The following is a 24,456-nucleotide window of genomic DNA, read 5'->3' on the forward strand; positions in this document are numbered from 1 at the left end:
GTTTGAGAATCTCTATTGTTTTTCACATAGACTTTTTGCATTCACTGTGTTTTCACTCTTGTGTTTTTTAGTTTTTATTCCATGTCCATTTATTGCCAAGGTCTATTTTTATACTACACAAAATCTCCTATTTCCATACCCAGAATCTCCTATTTCATTGTATTTTTATTAGTTTTTCATCAAAAATAATTATGCTTTTGGATTCATTCCTTTTTATGCATACATATTAAGAGACTTATTTTTAAAAATATATAGTCAGAATATACTTTTTTCCTAATCAAATCTCATCAATCATCATTTTCATTCATACTTTCCATGTAGTACATTTGTTCAAAATATTGCATTATTTTCCCAAAACTCATTTCAAGTTCTTCTGTTATTTATTGGAGCATTATAATCTATTATGATTTCCCACTTTCATATACAGTCACAAGAATCTAGATTATAGCAATTTAATTTTTCTCACTCATTTTAGCCCTTTCACTCACAATTAAATCTACTTCATTTCCCTGCACAACCCAATCCTTCAATATTGTACCACTTGCATTCATAATTTATTGCAATATTTTACTTTCACAGACCTGCATTTCCTCCCTCCCTCCCTCCCTCCCTTTCATTTTTCATTTCTTAATTCATAATTTTCATCCTCTGTTCTTAGATTCTTACAAAATGGGTTCATTGATATTGACATCTGCTGCCCATTGCAAGTTTAGCCAATCAGAATTTTCACATACCACTTTTTTAAATTAGATAGCAAAATCTTGATGAACACATTGGCTTTAGTAATACCAGTACTACTTGCAACATTTCTGGAAATAATTAGGATAGTGCCAGTTTTGTTTTATTTTGACCAGAATAAACCAGTTTTATCCAAAAGTGTGCTTTTGCTATTCCTCAGAAACCAGTATCTCTATTCTAGGGATTCCTTGCAAGCTAACAGATTATTGTCATTTCCACCAACTAAAATGTTGGATATTTCAGCAAAAGAACAATCTGAAACACACCTTTATATCACTTATAAGATGTTTGCACAAAAGAAAGATCACAGTGCATGCCAGAAGGCCTAATTATATTAGAGAATTATTAGAATTCTGAAGAATGGAAAAACTAAAAAAAAAAGCTTTTGGTTGGGTGCAGGAAACATCTGGAAACTGTTATTTTTGCCAAAGATATGTTAGGAAGTACTGAGAGATTATTCAAATTTCTGCACTTGCCATATTGTTTTCTTATTTTGAATCTGTTAACAGCTGCATATGAATAGTTAAGTAAGTTAAGTAAGTGTTCAGATTTGCAGCAAGGTGTTATGTTTAACTCTTCCTTGTATAGAGGTTGTGATAGCAAAGTCAATGGGGAAGCCAGACTCACTTAACAACTGTGTTACCAATTTAACAAGTGCAGTGATTCATTTACCAATTGTGGCAAGAAAGATCATAAAATGGGGCAAAACTCACTTAATAAAGCTCTCATTTAGCAACTGAAATTTTGGGGTCATTTGTGGTAGTAGGTTGAGGATTATTTGTATCCCAGAGATCATTTGCAAGAAATAATATGCTACACTAAATTGAGTCTCATACATATGGAGCTATATATGCATATATACATTTCCTGAATAATTATAGCCTTATTCAAGTGTATATCCTAAGTGTATGAAAGTACCAAGAATGAAGCATTCTGGGAAGCAAAAGTTGACCTAAGACCCAGTATATCAGTAATAACTATTTTTCTTCTGAGTTTGCAAGCTTCATGTCATGATCTGATGGGTGCATTCATGTGTGGTTCAGAAAAAACACTCTTAGAATGATGTGTTTAATAAGTCAGAGTTTAATAAACAATAATATATTAACACAAGATTTGACTTAATGACCAAAGCCAAAATAGTAATTTGGGGCCTGGGGGTGTGCTGTTAAGCCCATGTTGTGGTTATGTTGATTATGCTCTTTAGCTTTATCTTGGCTGCTATATTTGTTACCTATTGTTTTATTTATTTATTAAATTTATAGTGCCTTATTTACAGGACTCCATAAACCAGAAACAATCAAAACAATTAAAACAGAACCAATAAAAACAATTAGAAAAATTAAAAATATAACATCCCAGTTATGATATTTTTCTTGTTTTTATTCCCTCTTAGCTGCCCAGAGCCATGTTTGAGATGGGTGGCCACATTAATCAACCAAATAAATAAATCTTATGTTTTGGCTTGTCACATTTTGGGGAAACACACAAAAAATATTTGCATAGCTATTTGTTTCACTGCAATTTCTGTTAATAAAGATATCCATTTGTATTTACTGCAGCTTCTATATTCTATTCAGCATTTTAGAGCACGAATGGAAGAAAGATGGGAAAATCTACAACAGGCAGAAAAATGGGTGATAATAGTTTAATGAAAGAACCGTATGGAAAAATTTCCTCTGCTCGAAAGCTGAAAATAAATTAACTGGTAAGCAGTCTTTAGGCTGCCAAAGAAATAACCGAAATTTTGATATTTCTAATAATAAGACATATTTTCTGTAATGTGAAGAAGTAGCTGGTGCAACTTACAAAAAGAGTTAAAAGAATCAGCTGGAGTAAGGTTCTGACATCACTTTGAAGAAATCCACCATCTCTTCTGCTATATGGATCATATTGCACATAAGCAACGGCTTTCACAAAACAAGAGTTGCATGAAATTTAAGCGATGGCCTCATGCTTGCATTCTTCAGTAGCCCTCTTTAATGATCCTGCAGCGCAGGCCGCATAGAGGAGACAAGCTCAGCCCCCCAGAACTGTGCCTCACTATGCGTGAAACAATGCTGCGGACAACCATGTGCAAATCCAGCCCAACGTGCGATTGCTACAAACATATGAGGGAATGATGTAGATTACAACAACCAGAGGGAGCCAGATCGGGTGTATAAAGCATGGGAGAATATATCGTAGAACTAGATTTTCCACGCGGTTTGGAATACCTTTGGAATGCATTGGCCGCAGCTGGCTATGCAGCCATTTACCCTGAGATAAAACCCGTTTGCTACATAGTAAGGTGACCAATCGTCCTCCTTTAGGGAGGACAGTCCTTCTTTTGTACTCATTTAAATAATAATTAATAGGCACGTAAACATAATTACTAGGGTTGCCAAGTCTGCTTCCAAAAAATAGCGGACAAGCGGGGGGGTGTGTGTGTTAAGTAGTAAAAAAAGTAGACTGTACAGCTTTAGATTACATACCATTTCATCATAAAGCTTTTGAATAAAAAAAATGTCCACTATTTTGTGAAAAAAAATAGTGGACATTTTTTTTATTCAAAAGCTTTTGTACTCATTTAAAAAATAGTGAACATAATGTGAAAAAAGCGGACTGTCCACTCAAATAGTGGACACCTAATTACAATATAAAATGTTATTGTTACAAATGTTTTTTTTATTATGCATTTATCATATTATAGCGTATTCTGTATTGTTGCAATGAATAAAATGTTTTATTTACGATATTTTTGTCTTCAATTTATTTGTGTCCTCCTTCTCATTGTAAAAAAGTTGGTCACCTTATAACCACAGCAGATTTCATGAAGCTTTAATAAACACGTTCAGCGTAGAAATGCGCTCCAGCTGTTCGGTACTGGTGGACCCAGGCAGGGAGAGAGAGAGGGGGGGGAAGAGAAAAATGACAGAGAAAGAGAGAGAGAGTGAGAGATTCTCCAACAAAAGGCCTTGCAAGACGCGGGACGCGGGACGCGAAACGGATCGGCAGTCTTGCCTTCGGGGGGCCGCCGCTACCCAGCCTTGCCAGCAAGGTTCCCCTATTCCTCCTTTCCCTCCTCGCTCAGGCCACAGCAAACAGGCTCGGAGGGGAGAGGAGGAGGAGGAGGAGGAGAAGGCGGCGCCGGGGAGGAGCCAGACACGCAGGCGGATTCAGGCTCGGTTGTGCTCGCAACCACCGGCCTCTCCTGAGTCCAGCGGCGGTGGAGAGCGCGAGCGGGAGAGACGGATGGAAGTTGCGGAACGGCACAATCCCGGGTGCGTAAAGCCAGCGGGGCTTTAAGATGGCGGGAAGCCCGGAGCGCTGTCTTTTATGAGGGGGTCGGGCGCTTAGGGGAAGGGGCGAGAGAGCCCTGCGCTCTTGGAGTGGGGAGGGTCAGGAGGAGAGGGATGTGCAGCCCGGGCGCCGAGGGCTCCCTTTTGGAGATAAAGGGAAAGGGGAGCGTTGGAGCTCCCGGGCTCTTCGCGAGGATTGAGAGGGCAGGGGGAGCGCCCTTCCCTGGGCTCCGCTCGGGGAGAGGGAGGCGGGCTGGCTCTTTCTTTTGAGGATGGGCTAACTTGAAGCGTGGGAATGCGAGCGGTGTATTAAATAGGGCGAACAGGGAGCTCTGCAACCTTGGATGCTGCTGTCCTCCTCTCCTCCGGCGGTTATCTTCATAGCGTGGTGGCTTGTCATGGGACTCTCCCTCCCCCCCTTCCCCGTTGAGAAATGTGTGAACCCATTATGGCGTGTGAGCTTCGTACCTGTCACTAAAGTTGCTTTTCAAGAAATAAAATGCTTGAGCAAGCATGGTTAGGAGAAAGGCAACCGCCCAGCGGGTGCCCTCCAGATGCGCGGGGCTGCCCCTTGCATCACAGCCAGCTGCCATGGCGAAGAAGAGTCAGCAATGTATTATTCCCCCTTTGGGGACTAGGTTGGGCTAGCAGAGTATGTGTCTAAAAAGTTTAAACTTAAAAAATAATAATAAAGGAGGGCGTTGGGAAAAAAAGTGGATTGAATGCCTGAAATAATAGGTAGAAGGTGCCTGGTGGGTTGGGAGCTGGTGTGGTGAAGTGGAAGGAAGGGGTGCATCCTCAAGGAATTAGAATCCACGGTGTGTGCACACGACACACCTCAAGAATGCATAAGCAGGGAAGATGTGCAGAAGAAAAAGTGTGCATTTTTCTTTGCAAGTCCAACTGGATTATGTATTCTATCACAAGGGCTTCCTCTGTAACTGTCCTTTATGCATTCCTTTTAATGTCCCAAGGTAGCCGAGCATTGTTATGTAAAGTAGTTTTGAAGATAAAATAATAGAAATTTTTAATTTGTTGCTTGTCAGTTGTGGTTTCCAGTCAGAATATTTATTGCAGTGCAGAGAATCCATTTAACATTCAGTGCAGCAGTTTTCACTTATATTTCACTTTCTGTTCTCTACTGATTGTACAATCCTGAATGTATGTGCCAACCCAAACTGGGCTTTTATGGTGCATGATTTCAGTAGACTTATATAATCAAGTTATTTAAAAATTTGGTGTAGCTTCATTTTTATTTATGTCATAGGAATAAAGCCTAAATCTGATCAGAGCCAGTCTGATTGCTTTGGGCATCAAAATAGAGGTTCACATTGTGTAGTAAGTACTTGTAGGGGAAGATCAGTTTCAAACAGATCCTGATGCTTGGATCAGAAAATTTAGATTTCAGCTCCTGTTGTGATGTTATAGTAATATTTAATAGTAATAAATAAGTAACGAGTTGTTTGTCCCGATGGTTGACCTGAGTCAACAGGTTTTGTTTATCTCAACCTTCCTAATGACAGGTTCAGACTTCTCAGCAAGAGGATCAGTAAATGTTGCAAATTGATGGATCAATTTGGAAACTCTCCTAGATAATGGATGACCAGAGTTCTGAATCGGTGACATTAAACTAAACATTCCAGTAATTCCATTCAGAATGTAGCAGCTTGGAATAAGTAGTATATTATAATGGTCTAGTAGTATACATATCATTCTCATATTTTTGACTCAGAAGCTTCAGTCCATTTATGACTGTTTTACGGCATTTGAAAGGCTGTTCATTTAATTATTGTACTTTGATTGTTGTGAACTGCCCAGTCATTGAGAATTGGGTGTCATACAAGTTTATGTGGTGATAGAAGAATGATAAATGTTAAGTTTAGCAGGAAGTGAAATGTAGAAATTATTAATAGCGGTCATTCACAAAACTATTTTAAGGTGTGACACAGATGTTCTCACATTGACGACTGTTTATTTCACAGTTTATTCATTTATTATTCCCTCCCTACCAGCCATGTCCATGCATGTTTCTTGTTCAGCATATTCTATGTATCCAGCATGCAAATTGTGTAAAAATTTATATCTTAAAAATAACAGCTATGCTCCTCAAATTTTTTGAATTTAAAGTACATAAAAGGGCTAAAAATTGAAAGATTTCCCTGAGGCTCATGCATGGCTAATTTAAAATTTCAAACAAGTTCTGATGTCCGGTCTTAGTGCTCTGTTAAACTGTTAATGGTTGCCTGCCAATTGTAATATTATTGAAGGTTTATAAACCTTTTTTTCAATCAATGAGTTGTAATTCTTAATTCAGTTATGAATAAAAGATTTTGTGAGTTCGTGAGATTTCATAAGTGATTGCTGCATATTCTACCTACCCAGGACTCTACTCTTTGGTGTAGCATTGCTAAGGCAGAAGTAGTAATGCATCCTGAAATACAGTGTTGAGCAATAGAAATATTGCAGTTTTCAGTTTTCTCTCTTGGTTTTCCTTTCCTCTTTTCAAAAACCAATTTCCTACAGCTATTGATCAGCTAATAGATAAGTTGTCTGAAAATCTGTGATGGGTGGCACAAGTCTAAGAAAGATTTTTCAGGATAACGTAAGGAGAAATTGCTATATACGTGAATAATTACATTGAGTGTACCTGATTATTTTAAATGTACATGATCAAAAATAAAATTTAGGTTTTGTTTTGGTCATATCTTCCTTCCTCTGTCAATAATTTGGGGTGTTTTTTTTTTAAAGTTTAGAGGTGGTAGTATAGTAAGCTAAGGAAAATTCTCAACCAAGAAAAAAAGCCGGACCTCTGTGGTACACCTAGAGTAGCTGAGTTTCTGCTAAAGATAATGGATAGTGGTGAGTATAGCTGGAGGAACACTCTCATTGCTCATTTAGGAATATTAAAAATGTACTGTGTCTCATTCCTTGTGCTTATTGAAAAGCAGTCATGTTACCTCAAACTATGAATCTTGGTATTTTCCACAGGGATTTTATTAATTTAAAGCATTGATGTGCTGCTCTTCAGCCAGGAAAAATTTCCCCAGTAAGGCTATATGCTAATTGGTAGGGAAGACTTTACTGAGGAAAGAGTAGGAACATTGGGGAAAACTGATAATATGTAATTTATTTATTAAACTTACATGCTGTCCTTCTCACTCTGCAAAGTGACTCTGGGTGGCTTACAATTTAAATCATATATTTAATGCTTGATTTTAAGGAACCTAAAACTTAGTGTAACCAGAGATGCATTCTAAAAAGCAAATTAAATAATAACAACACTAACAATAACAACAATAATATAATAATAATGTTGGAAGAGATCTTGCAAGTCATTTAGTCCAAATAAAAGGAGGAGTTAAAAGTAGGATGCCCTTGAAAGAGAAACTGCTGGAAAAGGGGTTTTTAAAGATGGAGATATTAAAAGGAAATTGTAAACAATTTTATTGAGATGAAAAAAGAACAAGAGAAGAAGGCAATGTAGTTACATGAAAAGCGTAGTGCATGGGTGTCAAACTCGTGACGTGTTGCGACGTATCGCGACTCTTTTTGCATTGCTGGCAATGGGGTGGGCGTGGCTTCGGTATGATGAAACCGGCCCGCAGGCCGGCAGTTTGACACCCCTGGCTTAGTGAAATACATAAAGCTGTAAGAACAAATATAGGAAATGGAAAGAGGTCTAGGTCACACAGAATTATACTGACTCTATAACTGAGAAGTTGGTGTCAAGACAGAGAACAGAGGTTAGGGAAGGAGACTAATAGGGCTTATTTTGAAATGTTCACATTAAAAGAGGAAAATTGCCAATATACTGATATAATTGATCGCAGTTGCACAGTGAGTGTAATAGAATAGTACAATTAGTGACAAAAAGGCAAGAGCCAGACAGCTCTTATTTTGGTTTAGGTTTTTTTTCTAACAAAAAAGTATGTCTTCATCAGAAAATTTGAAGAGCTGAATGAAAAGGCAGACATGCTTTGAAAAGGATAACAACATGGCCTGGGAATACGTTTTTGCTCTGAATGAATTGAATCTGCAATACCAAAGGTATTAGCTGCTGATACGAATAAAATCAAACAGACAACTTCCAAGTTTATTTGATTTTGAAGGTACCTGGAGGGGTAAATAAATTGTACTTATGAAAAAGATGTTTGAGTAAGAGTTGATTGTGAACTGAATATGAACCAGCAGGATGATAGGGCTATAAAAAAAGCAAATGTAATTTTTGCACTGATATTCTGCTTTGATTAAATATCTATTTCAAATAATGCTTCTTGCGCCGGGCAACCATGGTTTAAGAAAGATTCAGAGCAGGCAGCCAGGATGATCAGGAGACTAGAAACCAAGACTTATGAAGAAAAATGGAATGTTTGGTATGTTGGTATCAACATTTAACCTTGAGAAAAGATGATCCTATATGTTTCAAGAGTGCACGCTTCAAAAACTTGAAAGAGTATCATGAAAAAAAGGTCAGGATCTGGTTGGTTTTTTTTTTCTGAAATAGTGGATTTAAGCTACAAGAAAGCAGAATTTAACTGAACAGATGCAGTTTTCCAACAGTGGTGAGCTCACTTTCATTGGATGTGTTCAGGTTGAAGCTAAACAACCATCTACTTGGAATGCCAGCACTGAACAGGAGGTTGGTGGCAATGTAAATAAACTCCTTCAAACTCTATAACTTTAGAGAGACTAATTCAACTTTGTTGTATCTGGGTAAGAAACACCTTGAAGGGATTCCCACAGCCAAATGCTACCTAGATCACTCATTGATCCTGCTTGTTGAATGTTATCTGAGCACGAACCTCAGTTTTTGGAGGATAAGTCACAAGGAAGGGCTGAGGGTTAAAGCAGTGAGTTGGTCAGTGGAAATCAGAGAGAAGCTATTTCTTCAAGAATATGAACCAAATGTTTTTGTTATTCTTAGTCTTGTTTACACATGTATGCCCTACAGTAACCCTTCCTTTCCTGGCCTTTCATCTTGTACTCAATCTATAGTTCTACTCTACAGGTACTTCCTGCATTAGATAAATGGTGGGGTTTTTTGCTGTCTATTTGTGCTTCATAGATAGAAAGCATGTCAACAAAATCTTGCTATTTCATATCCTCTATGGCCCCAGTGGATTAACATGGTCTAAACCAGTGATGGCGAACCTTTTAGAGACCGAGTGCCCAAACTGCACCCCAAAACCCACTTATGCATTGTCAGGTGCCGGGTGGGTGTGACTCATTGGCTGGGGGTGGCCAATGGGGGGGTGGCACATTGGGTGGGCGTGGCTGAAGTGGTAACGGCAAACTGGATGGGACTAAAAAGTTCAATCAATCAATTCCAACTTTGCAAGATCTTTTTTTTCCCCGCAAGAAGTTGAAATTGACTGAGTGATTGAACCTTTTTTTTTTGCACATGGCAGCGGAGGCCTAAAGCAAAAAGGTTTTATAAAACCCAGCTGAAGCCCTAGGACTGGGGCAATGGTGCGCATGCCCATAGAGAAGGCTCTGAGTGCCGCCTCTGGCACCCATGCCATAGGTTCGCCACCACTGGTCTAAACTATGTTACTGTAATAGATAGAAATAGTAGAATGGAGCCAAAGTCTTTTGAATCCTGAACATTTAAATTTCTTGCTTATAGTTGGAAAGTAATATTGTATTTCATTGTACAGCAAGTTTATTATGAAGAAAATCGGACCTGGGTATCTTCGAGACCGTCTTCTGCCGCAGATTGCCTCCCATCGACCGGTACGCTCCCACAGAGCGGGCCTCCTCAGGGTGCCGTCGGCCAAACAGTGTCGGCTGGCGACCCCCAGGGGGAGGGCCTTCTCTGTGGGAGCTCCCACCCTGTGGAATGAACTCCCCCCAGAGATCCGGATTATTCCGGATCNAGGGGGGGATTTTATAGGGATTTTAAAGGGATTTTATAATAGTAAACTTAATACAGGTTATTTAATATATATTTTAATTTGGCTTTTAGAGATATTTATTGTATTGCACTGTTTTTATTTACCTGTAAGCCGCCCTGAGTCCCTCGGGAGAAGGGCGGGGTATAAATGGGAAAAATAAATAAATAAATAAATAAATAAAGAGGGTCACATTCTAAAACATGGAAATGGTCATAAAATCTAAATCAGATTTACCGGTAATTTAATTTATAAAACAAGGGTTGCTTAACGGTTACAGTATAGCTGGAACATGCAATTACAAAATTTTGCTTCAGAGTAGAGTCTGCTGCATCAGAGTAAAGCCTGGATAGGACGTCTCCATCACTGCAGGTCAGGGAACACATGTGTCTGTCGTTTAGAGACGGTTGCTAGCTGTTGCATTTATACATCTACGAAAGTTAGTTCTGGCTAGGGAGTGCCCAAACAGCAAAGCACAGAACAGGAAGTTAGATCAGTCAGCACATTAGGAGGCGCACCTTCTCACTGTTCACAGGATTTTGGGAAGTGTGTTCCTTGGCCTCTCTAGCCACCTGCAACCTACGCTTACTCATCAACCCCTTCACAACATATGTGGTGATACCCGCAGTTGCGGGCAACTCTAAATCAAGCTTAAGGCCAATTTACAGTGTAATCCTATATCTTTTAAAAATGTTGCCTAGTGTCAAGAATTCTTGCACAAGAGTGCAAGTAAGGGTGGGCTTTTGTATTTGGACACAGTTGAGGTCATTGGTCAGCCAGTTCTCTTGGACCAGTTTTTCCTGAGGAGCAGCCTGGTCACTGAACAGGCTTGGGAGTCCATGGTGAGTATCTGTGCTTGGTTTCCTGATGATGAAATACTTGTTAAAGTTGTAGGCATGGCTCTTTTATCAATACACTCAACTTCCTAAGAGTGTTCTGAAAAGACCCTGCTTTTTCCGAAGTGCTTTTTCTCTTTGTTCCCCTTCATTAGTGCTTCTATAGGTAAGCAGTAAGTGTAACGTAAGGCAAAAAGAAAAGCAGCTTGTTTCTATCATCTGGATTGTGATCTTCCAGGATAGTATTCACATATTGGAGCTGATGCATTATGATTGGGAGCTGATATAATATATCCAATAGTCCAGAGGTTCCCAACCTTTTGAGCACCAGGGACTGGTTACATGGAGAGAGGTTTTCCGTAGACCGTAGGGGGCTGCCTATATCCCGCAGATGGGGCTTTGTTTGTTTGTGTGGGCCGGTTGCTGGCATGCCTCTGCCCAGTACTGGTCCATGGACTGGGGGTAGGGGACCCCTGCAATAGTCTGTCTTAATGATATGGACCAAACAGTTAAAGACACAAAATATTTTACATGTAACGCTGGGGTAAAATTCTGTTGTTAATGATGTTATAATGCCCTGGTGTCATTGAGGAAATAAGCATAGTTTGCAGAAGTGCAGGATATACTATAAATGTACTCTTCTGTTCCTTCTTTCTATATCACTATTGTAACTTAAGGTTTTGGTGGTGGAACACTGTTGCTGGTAGAATCATGTCTTTTGTTGCTGTATGCCTGGACAGTTTTGTCAGTGTGTCTTTCAAATCTTACAGTCTGCCAGCATAACAAAACTGGTAACAGGTCTCAATTTAGCATTCTTTGCCTAAAAATCAGCAAGACCTGGATAATCTGAGAGAAGGGGATCAAGGAGTAAGCTGTGATTTACTTCTCCCATTTGTGACCTACTAGATGAAAAATGACATGGTATGCCCATTCAAGGTCATCAGAATACTTCCTCTGTACTATTATTATATTTTGTACTAACTTTGATTCCTCTTGCTTCGAGAGGCTCTCTGAAAATATCTCTCCTCCTTCACCTCCTCTTATATTTTTCTCTTTTCTTTCTTCCTTCTGCCAAATTCTGTTTGTAAGGGAAGAAATTCAGCAGAAATAGCACTGTAGTTCTCCTTGAAGCTAGGACACATGCTCCATCTGTTAAATATATAAAACATTTCAGTGCCAGAGGCAGGAAGCTCGGTATAATGGGATGTAATTGTCAGTCTGGGAACAGCTTGAGAGCCTGACAGCATGGAGTTGTGTAATGAAAGTTTCAGCCTTGTTGGGTAAATGCTTTTAAAACAGACCTTTTGAAATTTTGGGTTTTTTAGTCAAGACTAAAAAGTGGCCAGGTTTCAAAAAGTCAAAATGCTTTTCGGTTTCCTAGATAGGTCAAAAATCTGCCCATTGGTGGCAAATTGCAAGCGGAATGACCCATGTTCCGTTTCAGGGATCTCCGGCTAAAAGGAATTTGGATAAAAAGTGTGGAAAACATCTTGCCTAAGATAAATCAGTGGTTGAATTTACATTGTGTAATAACCATGGCTTGCTTAATCCATGATTTGTTCCCTGATCTAGAAATCATCTTACAAACCACAACAGCTACGTTCACAGAATACTTGGAATCAAAAGACCACATTATGTCTTAGCTTTGTGAAAATGCAGACATAGTGATTTCTAAGCTGCTTATGATATTTGAACCCAGCCAGTTGAGACTTGGTCAAGTGATGGTTGAATTAATTGTAATGTAGTGTGTGGCATGTAAACCAGTGACATATGGCTGCCCAGATTAATAAATTAGCTCGTGTTACCTGTAAACGTAGGCACAAACTCATTCATAACGTAAATCACATACCTATTTAACTTATTTCTTGAAGTAAAGGAAAGAAGAAGGACAATTATCATTCCTAGAAGCCAATGATTAGAATTGTCCAAAAATATATAGTTATATATTCTTGGTTTTTTTAAAAAATATTTTTAAAAATAAATTTTTGGGGGATGCCAATAAGGGCCTAAATATTTGGTATTCAGTATAAAGTTTTGATACTATTAGTAATGCTAAAACGATATCATTGTTTTAAAAAAACCCTATCATCATAATCATGTTTTTGAAAACCTGCTTAGTCATGTTGGATTACAGCAAGGTATAGAAACTGATAAACTAATAAATGAAATAAATATATGGCTAAATATGCTATGTTTTATCCTAATCAGGCTAAAGCTAGTTAAGTGATTTTTCCAGATTGGGGACTTTAATTAAAATGCACTCTGTTTTTCTATTTTTACCCTTTTTTTTTTGGTGGTGATGAGAAATGAAAGAAGTGATGGGAAGGTTGGAAATAGAAGAAAATGTTAATCTGGAACTCTCATAAAAATACTGACTCAAACAAAATGATGCCAGATCATTTTAAGGGATTCTTTCCAGATGAAACCAATAAAATGAGGTTGTTGAGACTAAAGGAGTGGTGTACAATCCTTAGAAATTGGGTTTATGGAGTTTAGTGCTTTACCCCAAGTAATAAGTTAAAAATTTGAGCCTTTTAAGGCAGCGGTCCCCAATCTTTCCGGCTTGGCGGACCAGTGGGGGGGGGAGAGGGGATGGTTCTGCGGGAGTGCAGCTCACACAAATGGAGCTTCGTGCATGAGCGCCTACCGCTTGCACAAGTGGAGATACACACGTGTACTCGCCCACCCCTTGCACGGCCCAATAGTGGGCTGCAGCCCGGGGGTCGGGGACCCCTGTTTTAAGATGATGAAATTAACTAGCTTGGTGCCACATTGTTGAATATTATCATTGCATTTTGTAATTCTTTTGATTTCCTACCCATCTTGTGATCAAGAATTAGGGAAGAAAAGCTTTTATTGATTGAAAAGATGGGGATTTTTAAAAACCTTTTTGGTCACCTCTCCGCTAGAAATGGTTAGTATTTTGTTGTGCGACTAGCTAACAGAGACACATCTTCCCTAGCTTAATTTATAAACACTACTCCTCTGAGTAATAAAATGTTAGGTATTTTGCCTGTTCCAGGACAGTTTTGCCTTCAGGTATTTCATGAAAATAGCAAGGAGTCTTTCTTAGCCAAGGCAACTTTCAGTAAATAAGAGAGGTAAGATATGTATATGTATATTTTGCTTTCAGGCTGCCCTATTTTGCTGCCTCTAGGTGGCTATAAAATACCTCAAAACTGTCATACATATAAACATAAAAATCCACAAATCAGCATCAACACATACCAAGGTCATGTGCTAGCAATCCTAACTTCAGCAAAGAAATTATCCGGATCCTAACTTGAAAAATATATAATTTTCCTCTTATTATTATAAATAATAAATAATTATTATAAATAATTGTTACTTTTATGGAATCAGACTTGGCAAGATGTGGGAAAAATAGCAAATGTCAAATAAATATGCATTTTTGTATTCTCAGGCACCTGGCACAAACAATTTGCTTTACGGTATGTTGTTCATATTATCTTGTCCTATATGTACTATTCTTGTACTTCTACTCTGGGGACTGATTCTGCATTTTTTTCACGTTTTCATTTTAAGATGGTTATAGTTTATGTAGAAATATAAGCCTTACAGTAATTCTTTATTGAAAGCTGCAGAAAAAAAAATCAGGGTGCAACAATTCCCTTCCAATATACAGCTTTATTATTTCCAGATTAAAATTGTTGATCAGAATCAGCAGCCCTGCTGTGTTTTCTTGTACAAGGTACACTAATTGGTGCTTTTTGTTTTATGGTGCATTTTAAACCTAGGCTTCTGCATAGTTGGTGATTCTGGAAATCTACGCTAAATCAATAAGGCTGGATGTGTGTGTGTGTTTTGTGTGGGGCTGAGCAAATGTGTCCATTTGTAAAGGGCTTATGAAGAAGCGCTTGCCTGAACCAATTGCTTTAATAAATTATGCATTCTGATGCTGCACAACAATTTTGTGATCAAAAGCTGTCTCCTCTGCCACGGAGGAGACAGGAAGATGTAAATCTTTTTTACTTCCCTCAAAGTTGCTGTTTATTTATTTTTTAAGGCCTTCGGGGATATTAAAGGTAATGGAAATTGGTCAGTGAATTTAAATTGATTGCTCAGACTGATCTATGTAGGCAAGGAGTATACATGGGATGTTAGTGGACTTCCAAGGCCATCCCATCCGATAAAATGAAACATCAGTGAAATTCTATGATAGTTTCTAGTAGGAGTTTGTTTTTTTTAAATTGTTGCTTGTGATAACCTTTCTCATGAATATGTAATAGGTTACTCAGTTTGGAAAAAGAGAATGAAGGCTACTAGCAGCTTCTAGCAAAGGCTCCATTTGTTTTCCCTTATGTATTTATAAAACTGAGTGGATTTTCAGTAAAAGTAGAAATCCAAGGCAAGAGGTTTCCTTAAAGAACATATTTATTGGCTACAAAGTATGGGCCAGTCAAAAGTGAAACCAAGTGTGGAGTTCCCTAATGTTACAAAGTTGAACTTTGTAATTATGCATTATGTAATTATCCAGGTTCCCCAATAGAATACTTTGGCGGACTTTCTAACTGAAGCCCGCCAAAAGTCAGACAGCAATGACCTTGGTTCACACGGGAATAATTTATTGTTTAGTCTAACCTTAAAACCACTCATCCCCCCTCCCAGTACTGTGGCAACAGAAAACAAAGCAAAAATGGCTTCAGTCAAGATCGTTGCAGTGTTGATAAAAAGCTTTTTTGAAGCGTAGGTTTAGTTGATCTTTTCTTGTATATGTTAAGATCAAGTGAACTAACCAACTACGATAGTCGGATCTAGTTGCACCTGAATTTGATTTACTGCCTTGAGAAAAAAATAGATTTTTATATGTTCAGGCCTCATGAACTTCTTTTGATATTAAAGGAATTGAGAACTGAGATTAACCTCTGCAGTTGGCAGTGGTTTGTCCCGCCTAGTCAACAGATTTGTTTGAAAACACATATACTGAGTCTTGTCTCTGAAGAGCATTTGGTGGGTTATAGCAACTCATAACTTAAAAGGATCTTTCCAAATTATAGCCTTGCATGAAACACAAAAACCCAGCAATCAAAACATTTGGAATATTAAAAAGAGCTGAGTTAAAATGGTAAGTTATAATTATGTTTAATTCCTTCTTATATAAATAATGTTAGTTTTGGAAGATTATTGAGACTGACTTCCCTTCAGATTCAAGCAAGAAGGGCTCCCTTATATATATCGTATCACACTTCTAAGAAGGGGGAAAATAGATGAAGGGACCTAATAGATTCCTAATTCCTAAGGCTTACAAATAAATTGATTGAAATTAACAGTTGGTGTACAGTGAGAGAAGAATATAATTTGCAAGTAAGTAGTTTCTTAAATGCTTTATTTTATTTTTTACGGGCTGTTAAAATTAATATTTTTTCAAAATAATGGAATTTATTGCATTTCATAATTTCATTATAGGATTTATTTTTATTGTCTATTGCTTTTGATATTTGTATTTTGTGTATTTTGAAATATTAGAAAAGTTAATTTATTAATAATTTTAACATATTTCTAAATCCATTGTTTATTTACCTGGCCCCTCACTTTCTGGAGTCTTTTCCTTCTGTTTATATACATATATTTTCCTCAAGATCTTCAGTAAATAATTTATATACTACTAAAACTCTCATTGTATTTATCTGTTTGTACTCTCAAGTTAGTCCAAGTGATGTATTATACCGCAACATTTTTTGACTCAAGGTATTTAAAATCCGTTAATGTAAAGAAGTAAAACATCCAGGACCCCTGTGGAATTGAAAGTTCTATGATATCCACACTAGGTGTAGTCATATTCTCTGTTGGCTTCCCACAAGCAAAATCTGGGGAAGCCAGTAGAAAGTCATAACTGGACCACACAGAGTCATTCTGTTTGGTCTGCTCATGGTAATTCTTTTATCTCTTTAGGTTAGTAAATATTGACCGGTTATTGAAGTTTGTTTGCCACTGCAATACGTTTGTTTTTGTTTTTTTGTTTTTGTTCATGGGACCATAATCTAGCATTGGGGTAAAAAAAATAAAATTTAATGTTTATTCTGGTCACAGACTACGCTACCTTTCTCGTAGAGGATGATCCAATGGGTCACAGTGTTGTCTAGAATACACTAAAAAAGAGATTGTCTTTTTAAAAAAAATGGATTACCAAGCTTAAGTGAGCCACCAAAAGACCATGCCTTAGGGCAGACGTATCAAACACAAGGCCCGGGGGCCGGATGTGGCCCGTGAAGTGGTTTCATGTGGCCCGCGAAGCCATCCTGGAAATAGTGAGGGAACGGCCCCCGCTACCTTGGCCCTGGCCCAGGCCGGCCAGGAGCCAATGTACAATTTTGTGGTGGCCATCTATGCTGAAATGCAATTAGTCTTAGCTCCACAAGGCCGTCCGGAAACAGTGAGGAACCAGCCCCTGTCATGTTGGCCCCACCCCCTGGATGCATGCTGGGGAGGTGTCACCCTTTGTGAGGAATGAAGAAATGCACCATGCCTTGGCGCTTGCCCTGGTCCCACCCCCTTCTGCCAGAGACCCTCAGATCTGTCCCACTCCTGCCCAGGCCCCCACAGGCACCCTTGATGTGAACGATGTAGAGCTGGCCATGCCCACCCAGTAGGCCACACCCACTCCATTCACACCCACCCAGTAGGCTGCACCCACCCTGGCTACACCCACCCGGCCCCCCAAGGGCAACTGCAATGCTGATGCGGCCCTCAATGAAATTGAGTTTGACACCCCTGCCTTAGGGGTTGTTTGGTCATAGAAAATGTCATAGCAGAGGATGTCATTAGACAAATACAGTAGGTGGATATAGAAAATGAACATGGGAGAAGATAGCCATTTAAGTATTCTAGCCCAAAACAATTCAAAGCGTTAAAAATATTCAGTGGATCTTCTGTAGCACTTAGAAATAGAAAGTCAATTTTTTTAAAAACAAGGGAGCCATCATGTTCCATGCAACCAGCTTTGGTTAGCAATTGGGCTGCTATACTACAGATCAACAGTAGTTTCTAAAGTCAATATATTTCAATAAGGCACATGTGATGAAACTGAGAAGTAGCACCTTGGTAAGATCTGCATCCTTCAGAAGTAGGAATAATTGGTAATGGACTTAAATGACTTAAAACTCATTTTTTTCTAGTAATACAGCTTGCAACTTTGGATCTTAAATAGGCAGTATCAAAGAGATGGGATGGTGCAAATGTATCATACGTGTAGTAGACAACGTCTAAAAATAGGTCACCATTTTCAGATCTGTTTTTGTCCTCACACTTTTTCTGTGAAGGCACATTTAGCTACGTTTTTCAATATAGGGAACTAGTATTTTGGGGTATAATGAGATTTTTTTAAAAAAAAGATGAGAGCGACACTGCTGTTTCTAACTAAGCATTAAGCTTTCATTGATCCCTTGCTACATATTGCAGAGGAGTCTTCACATTCTGCTGTGGGCGTGGGTCACCATTTGGGGTGATTTATAATAATTCCCCATTGTAAGAGGCAAAGAATGATATATGTGAACTGCTGTTTTTGCTTATACAGTGTAATGAAAGGCAGCCCATTATGTTGTATTCTTGTACTGGAAGCCATGGTTTCCCACAATAATGGCAGATTCCCAGCTTGCTGCTTATTGAAGAGCAAAATTTTAGCTTTGGAGAAGAAAGTTACACCATCCAGAGCTGTAGATTGGAAAACTGAAAAGTATTCTGGGGGAAGATAGGAATGAACCATTTCCATAGAGTATTGCTGCCCAAAAATATATACAGACCATATAATTACCAGGAATTTGAGTACTACTTGAGGTGGACTTTTCCTTTAGTCTTGCCCATACTATATCTGACTAAGCTTGACTGAAAAATAAAAGTTGTAGTTATTTTTCATATCAAATTCTTCTGCTCATCTCTAATATGTTAGGCAGGAATGACAGAATTGATACTATAATTCTTATTCCTATAATATTTCTTGAGATAGGAGTTTTAAAACATCTGAATTATTTTGAAAATGATGTATTTGTTTCTAGAACAGTAACTGTATTAACCTTTTCCAGTAAAAACAATGTTTGTTTTAGACTAAAAGATATTATTATTGCAAAATCTTCTTGTGGACTTTGGACTGAAATCCATAAAAATGTTCTTGATAATAAATGCTTCAGTAATTTGGGTGCTGTGTTTTTTTATCTGGATTAGGACATTGTTAAAATACGTGCTGAAATAATTTGTTCTATTATTAAAAATCAGGCTGAAAACTCATGCATGGTTTATGCTGAAAACTTTCTGACTTTTCATTTCTCTTCCCTTTATATAATTATTCTTCAATTTCAGCTGGTTCTAAAGCAAAACACGTAAAAATTTACTGCAGGATAATCTCAAGTGATGAAATTATGGCAATAATGTGAAGCGGTATTTAAACAGACATCACATAATTTAAAAGGTGAATTAATTCCTTGACTATGCTACTTTGCCATAAAATGTTATTTGCTATTAGTAAAATACTGTTAATAAAAAAGTAAAGGTTTCCCCTTTCCAGTCGTGGCCAAGAGAAGGGGGCGGTGGTCATCTCTATTTCTTAGCCTAGGGCAGGGGTAGGCAACCTTGGCTCTTTTATGACTCATGGACTTCAACTCCCAGAATCCCTGAGCCAGCATGGCTCAGCTTGGAAACCTCTCCCTTTCCCCTCAGCATGGCTGGCTCAGGAATTCTGGGATTTGAAGTCCACAAGTCATAAAAGAGCCAAGGTTGCCTACCCCTGGTCTAGGGAGCTGGTGTTCTCCAAAGACCCTTCCCTTGGTCATGTGGCCAGCATGACTATATGCTGAGGTGCACAGAATGCTGTTACCTTCTCACTGAAGTAGTATCTATTTATCTACTCGGCATTTGCATGCTTTTGAACTGCTAGGTGGGCAAGAGCTGAGGCAAGGATGGGAGCTCACCCCATCGCACAGTGCTCAGGTCTCAAACCAGGGCTGTCAGCCACTCAGCCATTGTGCCCCCTACGCCCAAATAATGTACTATTATCGCTAGCTCAGTATGTGCTTCATTTTAGCATCATGAAAACTGGAACATTTTGATGACTTGTTAGCTTATTTTCCACTTCCTTATTTTGATAAACTTGAGGGTTGTTTTTTTTTTTTAAATATTGATCTGTATAGAAGATGCTAATAGTAATTAAATAGAATAGTGTTTGTCTCGTTAACACAGAGATACATTTATATCTTTGACTTGGGGAAAGTAAGAGGAGATCCTGGTAATGTGTTTGGCAGAGTTGACTAGCTGTTCAAAACCAGCTGCTTTTGACCAGATAAAATTGCCTGGTGTTTTTAAAGTGAAATCTTTTTGAGAGAAGCTGCAGCTCGTTATTTAAGGCAGGCAGCATAACCAAACAGTTTCCATATTTCCTCGGAGGCTATAAAAAATTCAAGGTAGTCAGGATGCATTAGGGATTCTACCATACTTAATTTAATTTGTGTTTCTTTGTAGCTAGCATCCAAGATAGAGACTACTTGCTTGTTATGTTTATTGTAAGTGCTCATAGTGTGCAATGCTTTCTCTCTCCCCCCCCACCTCCCCCAAACAGGGTAAGAGTAAGTGGTGAATTCTACAGCTTTTCAAAAACACCAGATAAATCCTGATTTGTGTAGATCACACATTGGAACAGATGGATAATGGAGACTGGGGATATATAGTAAGTATTCCTATTATTCAATAACATACATTTTTCAGAATATAAAAAAAATTCGCATTGTACAAAGTGGTGCTATTTTCACAGCAGTTAAATTAAATATGTAGGTCTGTGAAGTCTTTTAATATTTTTAAATGTAGCTTTGGGATTAAGCAGTGCTTATATAGTGGAGATGACAGAAATTAAACAATAATTAGCTGAAATAGAGGTTGTTTAGGAAGAAGACAAATTTCATGCAACCATTTTTTTCAGAAAGCATGATGTAGCGATCCTATTTTCAATTAATCTCTGCCTGCTAGGATGGCTGTTGCCTGGTGAAATCTGATTCAGTAAAACTTACATTGGAGCATTTCCCAGTATCCTTCTTGGATGTTCTAGTTAATTCAAGTGAATATCTCTAGTTTCACAGCAGAGATACTGTATTCCCAAAAAATTCTGTGTACTTTGGATTCTGCCCGATGTTCTTTCTGCATTATTTTTTTCAGTGAAGCAGTAACAAACTACTTTTCAATTGTGTTTTAAGTAATCGTTGCTACTTCAACTATTTCCTCCAATAAACAAGGAAATGTTGTAAGAGGTTTACCTTTTCTAGAGCCTGTATGTCATATTTAAAAGAGCCTTAGATGCCAGAAACAATTTACACCTTCTCTGATGCACATTGCAGAATCACTGTTTTTCAGTGGTACAATTTTTCTAATAAATTATTTCAGTGGCTTTTTTTTTTATTTGACTCTTCTGAAAACTCCATTCAAATCTGATACATTGGTCCTCCCACATTGCATTCTTTGAAATATATTATTTAATTGGGTTGTTGTCAGTTATAAACTATCCTAGAATTCAACCAACAAGGCCTGTAGGGGAAGTTAAAGGCTACAGGGATGCCACTTTAAATTGTGATCTATTGGATTTGCTTAGCCTTTTCATATCTGAAAGAAAAAGGTCAGTTAGAAGGTTAAACTGTTTCCCATTCCAGAGTGCAGGGGATGGAATAAGGGGTTAAAATTACAGAAAGGCAATTTCCAGGTGAACATTAGAAAAATACTTCCTAAGAATAACATAAGTTCAGTCTGATAAGAGCTTTTGTTTTGGATATGTTAATCAGAGCTTAGACAATTAATTGTTGGAAAGGCCTTAATTTGGATTTTTGCATAGAGAGTGGATTGCACTCAGTAATCAATTCCTAGCAACCACAGGATTCTATGCTACTTGACACTCTGTTTTCATGGTGTGAATTGAAGCTGTGCAACACTTACTGTAAAAAGTTAGATGTGTTCTTTTAAATTGCCCCCCAAATCAGTAAGAAAGGTATATAGAGAAAAGCATAGAAATAACACCTAGTGATGTATATACAGATAATTCTTGATTTGCGACCAGTCACTTAGCAACCATTCAAAGTTATGTGGATCCTGAAATACCTACTTACAACCTGGATTCGAGGTTCCAACAGTGAGGACCCCCCACCCCTTGCAGTCATGTTATTGCATTTTGGGCGGTTGGCCCTCATTTATAGCATGACCACGATTTACAATTTTTATTTTTTTTTTGCCAGAAATGGTTTCCTTTAAAAAGTCCCATAGCAAACAGTGGGTTTGCTTATCAACCACAGTGTTTGTTTAACAACTGCCCCCAAAAAAGTCATAAAATTGTGTGCAGTCACCTGAGGGACTTGCTTAACAACCATCACGACATACAGTTGTATTTGCTGGGCCAATTACAGTCGCAAGTTGAGGACTACCTGTAAATGAAACAAGGGTTTGTGGAAGCTGCCACATAAATTTATTTAAAGCAGTCTACAAGATGATTTTAACCAATCAGAAGTGATTGAACTGGTAGCGTGTGCTGCCTAAATAATTTGTGTATTCTGCAAGCTGTTCTTTAAGTTACATAATTCCTGTTTCGTCTTTCTAAAAAACAAGGTAAATTCTGGGTGATTTGTTGAATATCTAAAACTGGGTAATAAGTGCTCATATGATTGTAAAAGAGTTCTGAAACTTTCTTTTTCCTCCCTAAGATGACTGAGCCAGTCACTCTAAATGTGGGTGGACACTTGTATACGACATCGCTTACTACTCTCACGAGATATCCTGATTCAATGTTGGGGGCCATGTTCAGGGGCGATTTCCCGACGGCCAGAGACTCTCAGGGCAATTACTTCATTGACCGAGATGGGCCTCTTTTCCGGTACGTTCTCAACTTTTTACGAACCTCAGAGCTAACTCTACCTTTGGATTTTAAGGAATTCGATCTGCTTCGGAAGGAAGCAGATTTTTACCAGATTGAACCCTTAATACAATGTCTGAATGAACCTAAACCTTTGTATTCTGTGGATACTTTTGAAGAGGTAGTAGAGTTGTCTAGTACACGCAAACTATCAAAGTACTCCAATCCAGTGGCAGTGATCATCACACAGCTAACCATCACAACCAAGGTCCACTCATTGCTGGAAGGCATTTCCAACTACTTCACCAAGTGGAATAAGCATATGATGGACACCAGGGACTGCCAAGTTTCTTTCACATTTGGGCCCTGTGACTACCACCAAGAAGTCTCTCTTAGAGTCCACCTGATGGAGTATATAACAAAGCAAGGCTTCACTATCCGAAACACGAGGGTCCACCACATGAGCGAACGAGCCAATGAAAACACAGTTGAGCACAACTGGACTTTCTGCAGGCTGGCGCGGAAGACGGATGATTGATTTTCTGTTCATTCTGTTTTTAATTTTTTTAAAAAATGACCCAGCATCCTCAGAACAGTGTATTAGGAATGGTGGGTCTGGCTTTGTATAAAACAGTATTGGAGGCTCTCTGTTCTTATTTTGCTATGAATATTTATTATTGGTTTTTAAAGACTGGAGATTGGACATGTGCTGGACTCTTCTGTCTTTTTGTCTCGTGAGAAACGTATGCATGTGGCTGCTCTTAATATTGCGACTTTTTAAAAACAAAGGATAAACAAGGGGGCATCCTTAAAAAAAATATGGCAGATGACCACATTGTAACATTTTTGTTTTCTTACGGTCATTGACCACAATATAGAATGATAAAAATCAGCTTCAAAATGTGTTTAATCCATCTCCTTATTATTGCAACTTCTGAAAATAAGAGTTAAAAAGTTAAATAAGTAGTTAAAGCTGGAGAAATTCCTTCTGAATTGTTCCCGGAAATGGTTATGGTGCTTTTGGAGATGAAATACTACCATCATGTAATCTAACCTTGTTTTTCCTAAATCAGTGAGCAAGCAGTATTATAACAATTTAGTTGCCAACAAACCTCCATGGCTTTTATTTTCCAAAATGCAGCATTTTGCAGTTATGGCAACTGTTCCTTTCTATGCATTATAAATCAAGCAACTAAATATTATATCTGCAGCTATGAAAGTACAATTAGAAGTATTTATATTGGATTCTGAATGCAAAACCATCCTGTGGCAGAAATCCTTATTTTTTAATGCCAGGTGCAATATTATTTCCAAATGTAATGCTTTCCAACAAAATGCTAATAAAATACAGTCTGGAAATTATAATTGCAAACTGTGTGTTCCTATCTATTTTCTTACTTATTGGTTTTATACTCTAGGACAGACATATCAAACACCAAGGATGCAGCCCGCGAAGTGGTTTCATGTGGCCCGCGAAGCCATCCTGGAAACAGTGAGGGAACGGTCCCTGCTGCCTTGGCCCTGGCCCAGGCCAGCCGGGAGCCAATGTACAATTTTGTGGTGGCCATCTTGGCACTTGCCCTGGTGGACCATGCCTTGGCACTTGCCCCGGTCCCACCCCCTTCTGCCAGAGACCCTCAGATCTGTCCCACTCCTGCCCAGGCCCCCCATAGGCCCCCCTTGATGCGAATGATGTAGAACTGGCCACGCCCACCCAGTAGGCCATACCCACTCCATCCACGCCCACCCAGTAGGCTGCACCCACTCTGGCCACACCCACCCAGCCCCCCAAGGGCAACCGCAATGCTGATGCGGCCCTCAGTGAAATTGAGTTTGACACCCCTGCTCTAGGACATGTAAGAATGGCAAAGGAAAGAACATTT

At 38.5% G+C, this 24,456-nt stretch overlaps 1 protein-coding gene across 4 annotated transcripts; it reads left to right on the forward strand.

Annotated features, from left to right (window-relative positions):
• The first annotated feature begins 3,911 nt into the window (after window positions 1–3,911).
• Window positions 3,912–23,938, forward strand: KCTD6 (potassium channel tetramerization domain containing 6). Of its 4 annotated transcripts, none has more exons than XM_015825917.1 (4): window positions 3,912–3,998; window positions 19,057–19,165; window positions 20,309–20,416; window positions 22,425–23,938. In XM_015825917.1, exons 3-4 carry the CDS (start codon window positions 20,390–20,392, stop codon window positions 23,109–23,111), a joined length of 714 nt encoding a protein of 237 aa, XP_015681403.1. In that variant the 5' UTR covers window positions 3,912–3,998; window positions 19,057–19,165; window positions 20,309–20,389; the 3' UTR covers window positions 23,112–23,938. The 4 variants fall into 4 exon arrangements, with proteins under 4 accessions (XP_015681403.1, XP_015681406.1, XP_015681405.1 ...); XM_015825919.1 differs by lacking the exon at window positions 3,912–3,998 and adding an exon at window positions 14,178–14,195; XM_015825918.1 differs by lacking the exon at window positions 3,912–3,998 and adding an exon at window positions 15,987–16,068.
• Window positions 23,939–24,456: the final 518 nt, after the last annotated feature.

Source organism: Protobothrops mucrosquamatus, unplaced genomic scaffold (assembly GCF_001527695.2).
Source record: "Protobothrops mucrosquamatus isolate PMUCROS unplaced genomic scaffold, P.Mucros_1.0 scaffold2878, whole genome shotgun sequence".
Taxonomy (NCBI): domain Eukaryota; kingdom Metazoa; phylum Chordata; class Lepidosauria; order Squamata; family Viperidae; genus Protobothrops; species Protobothrops mucrosquamatus.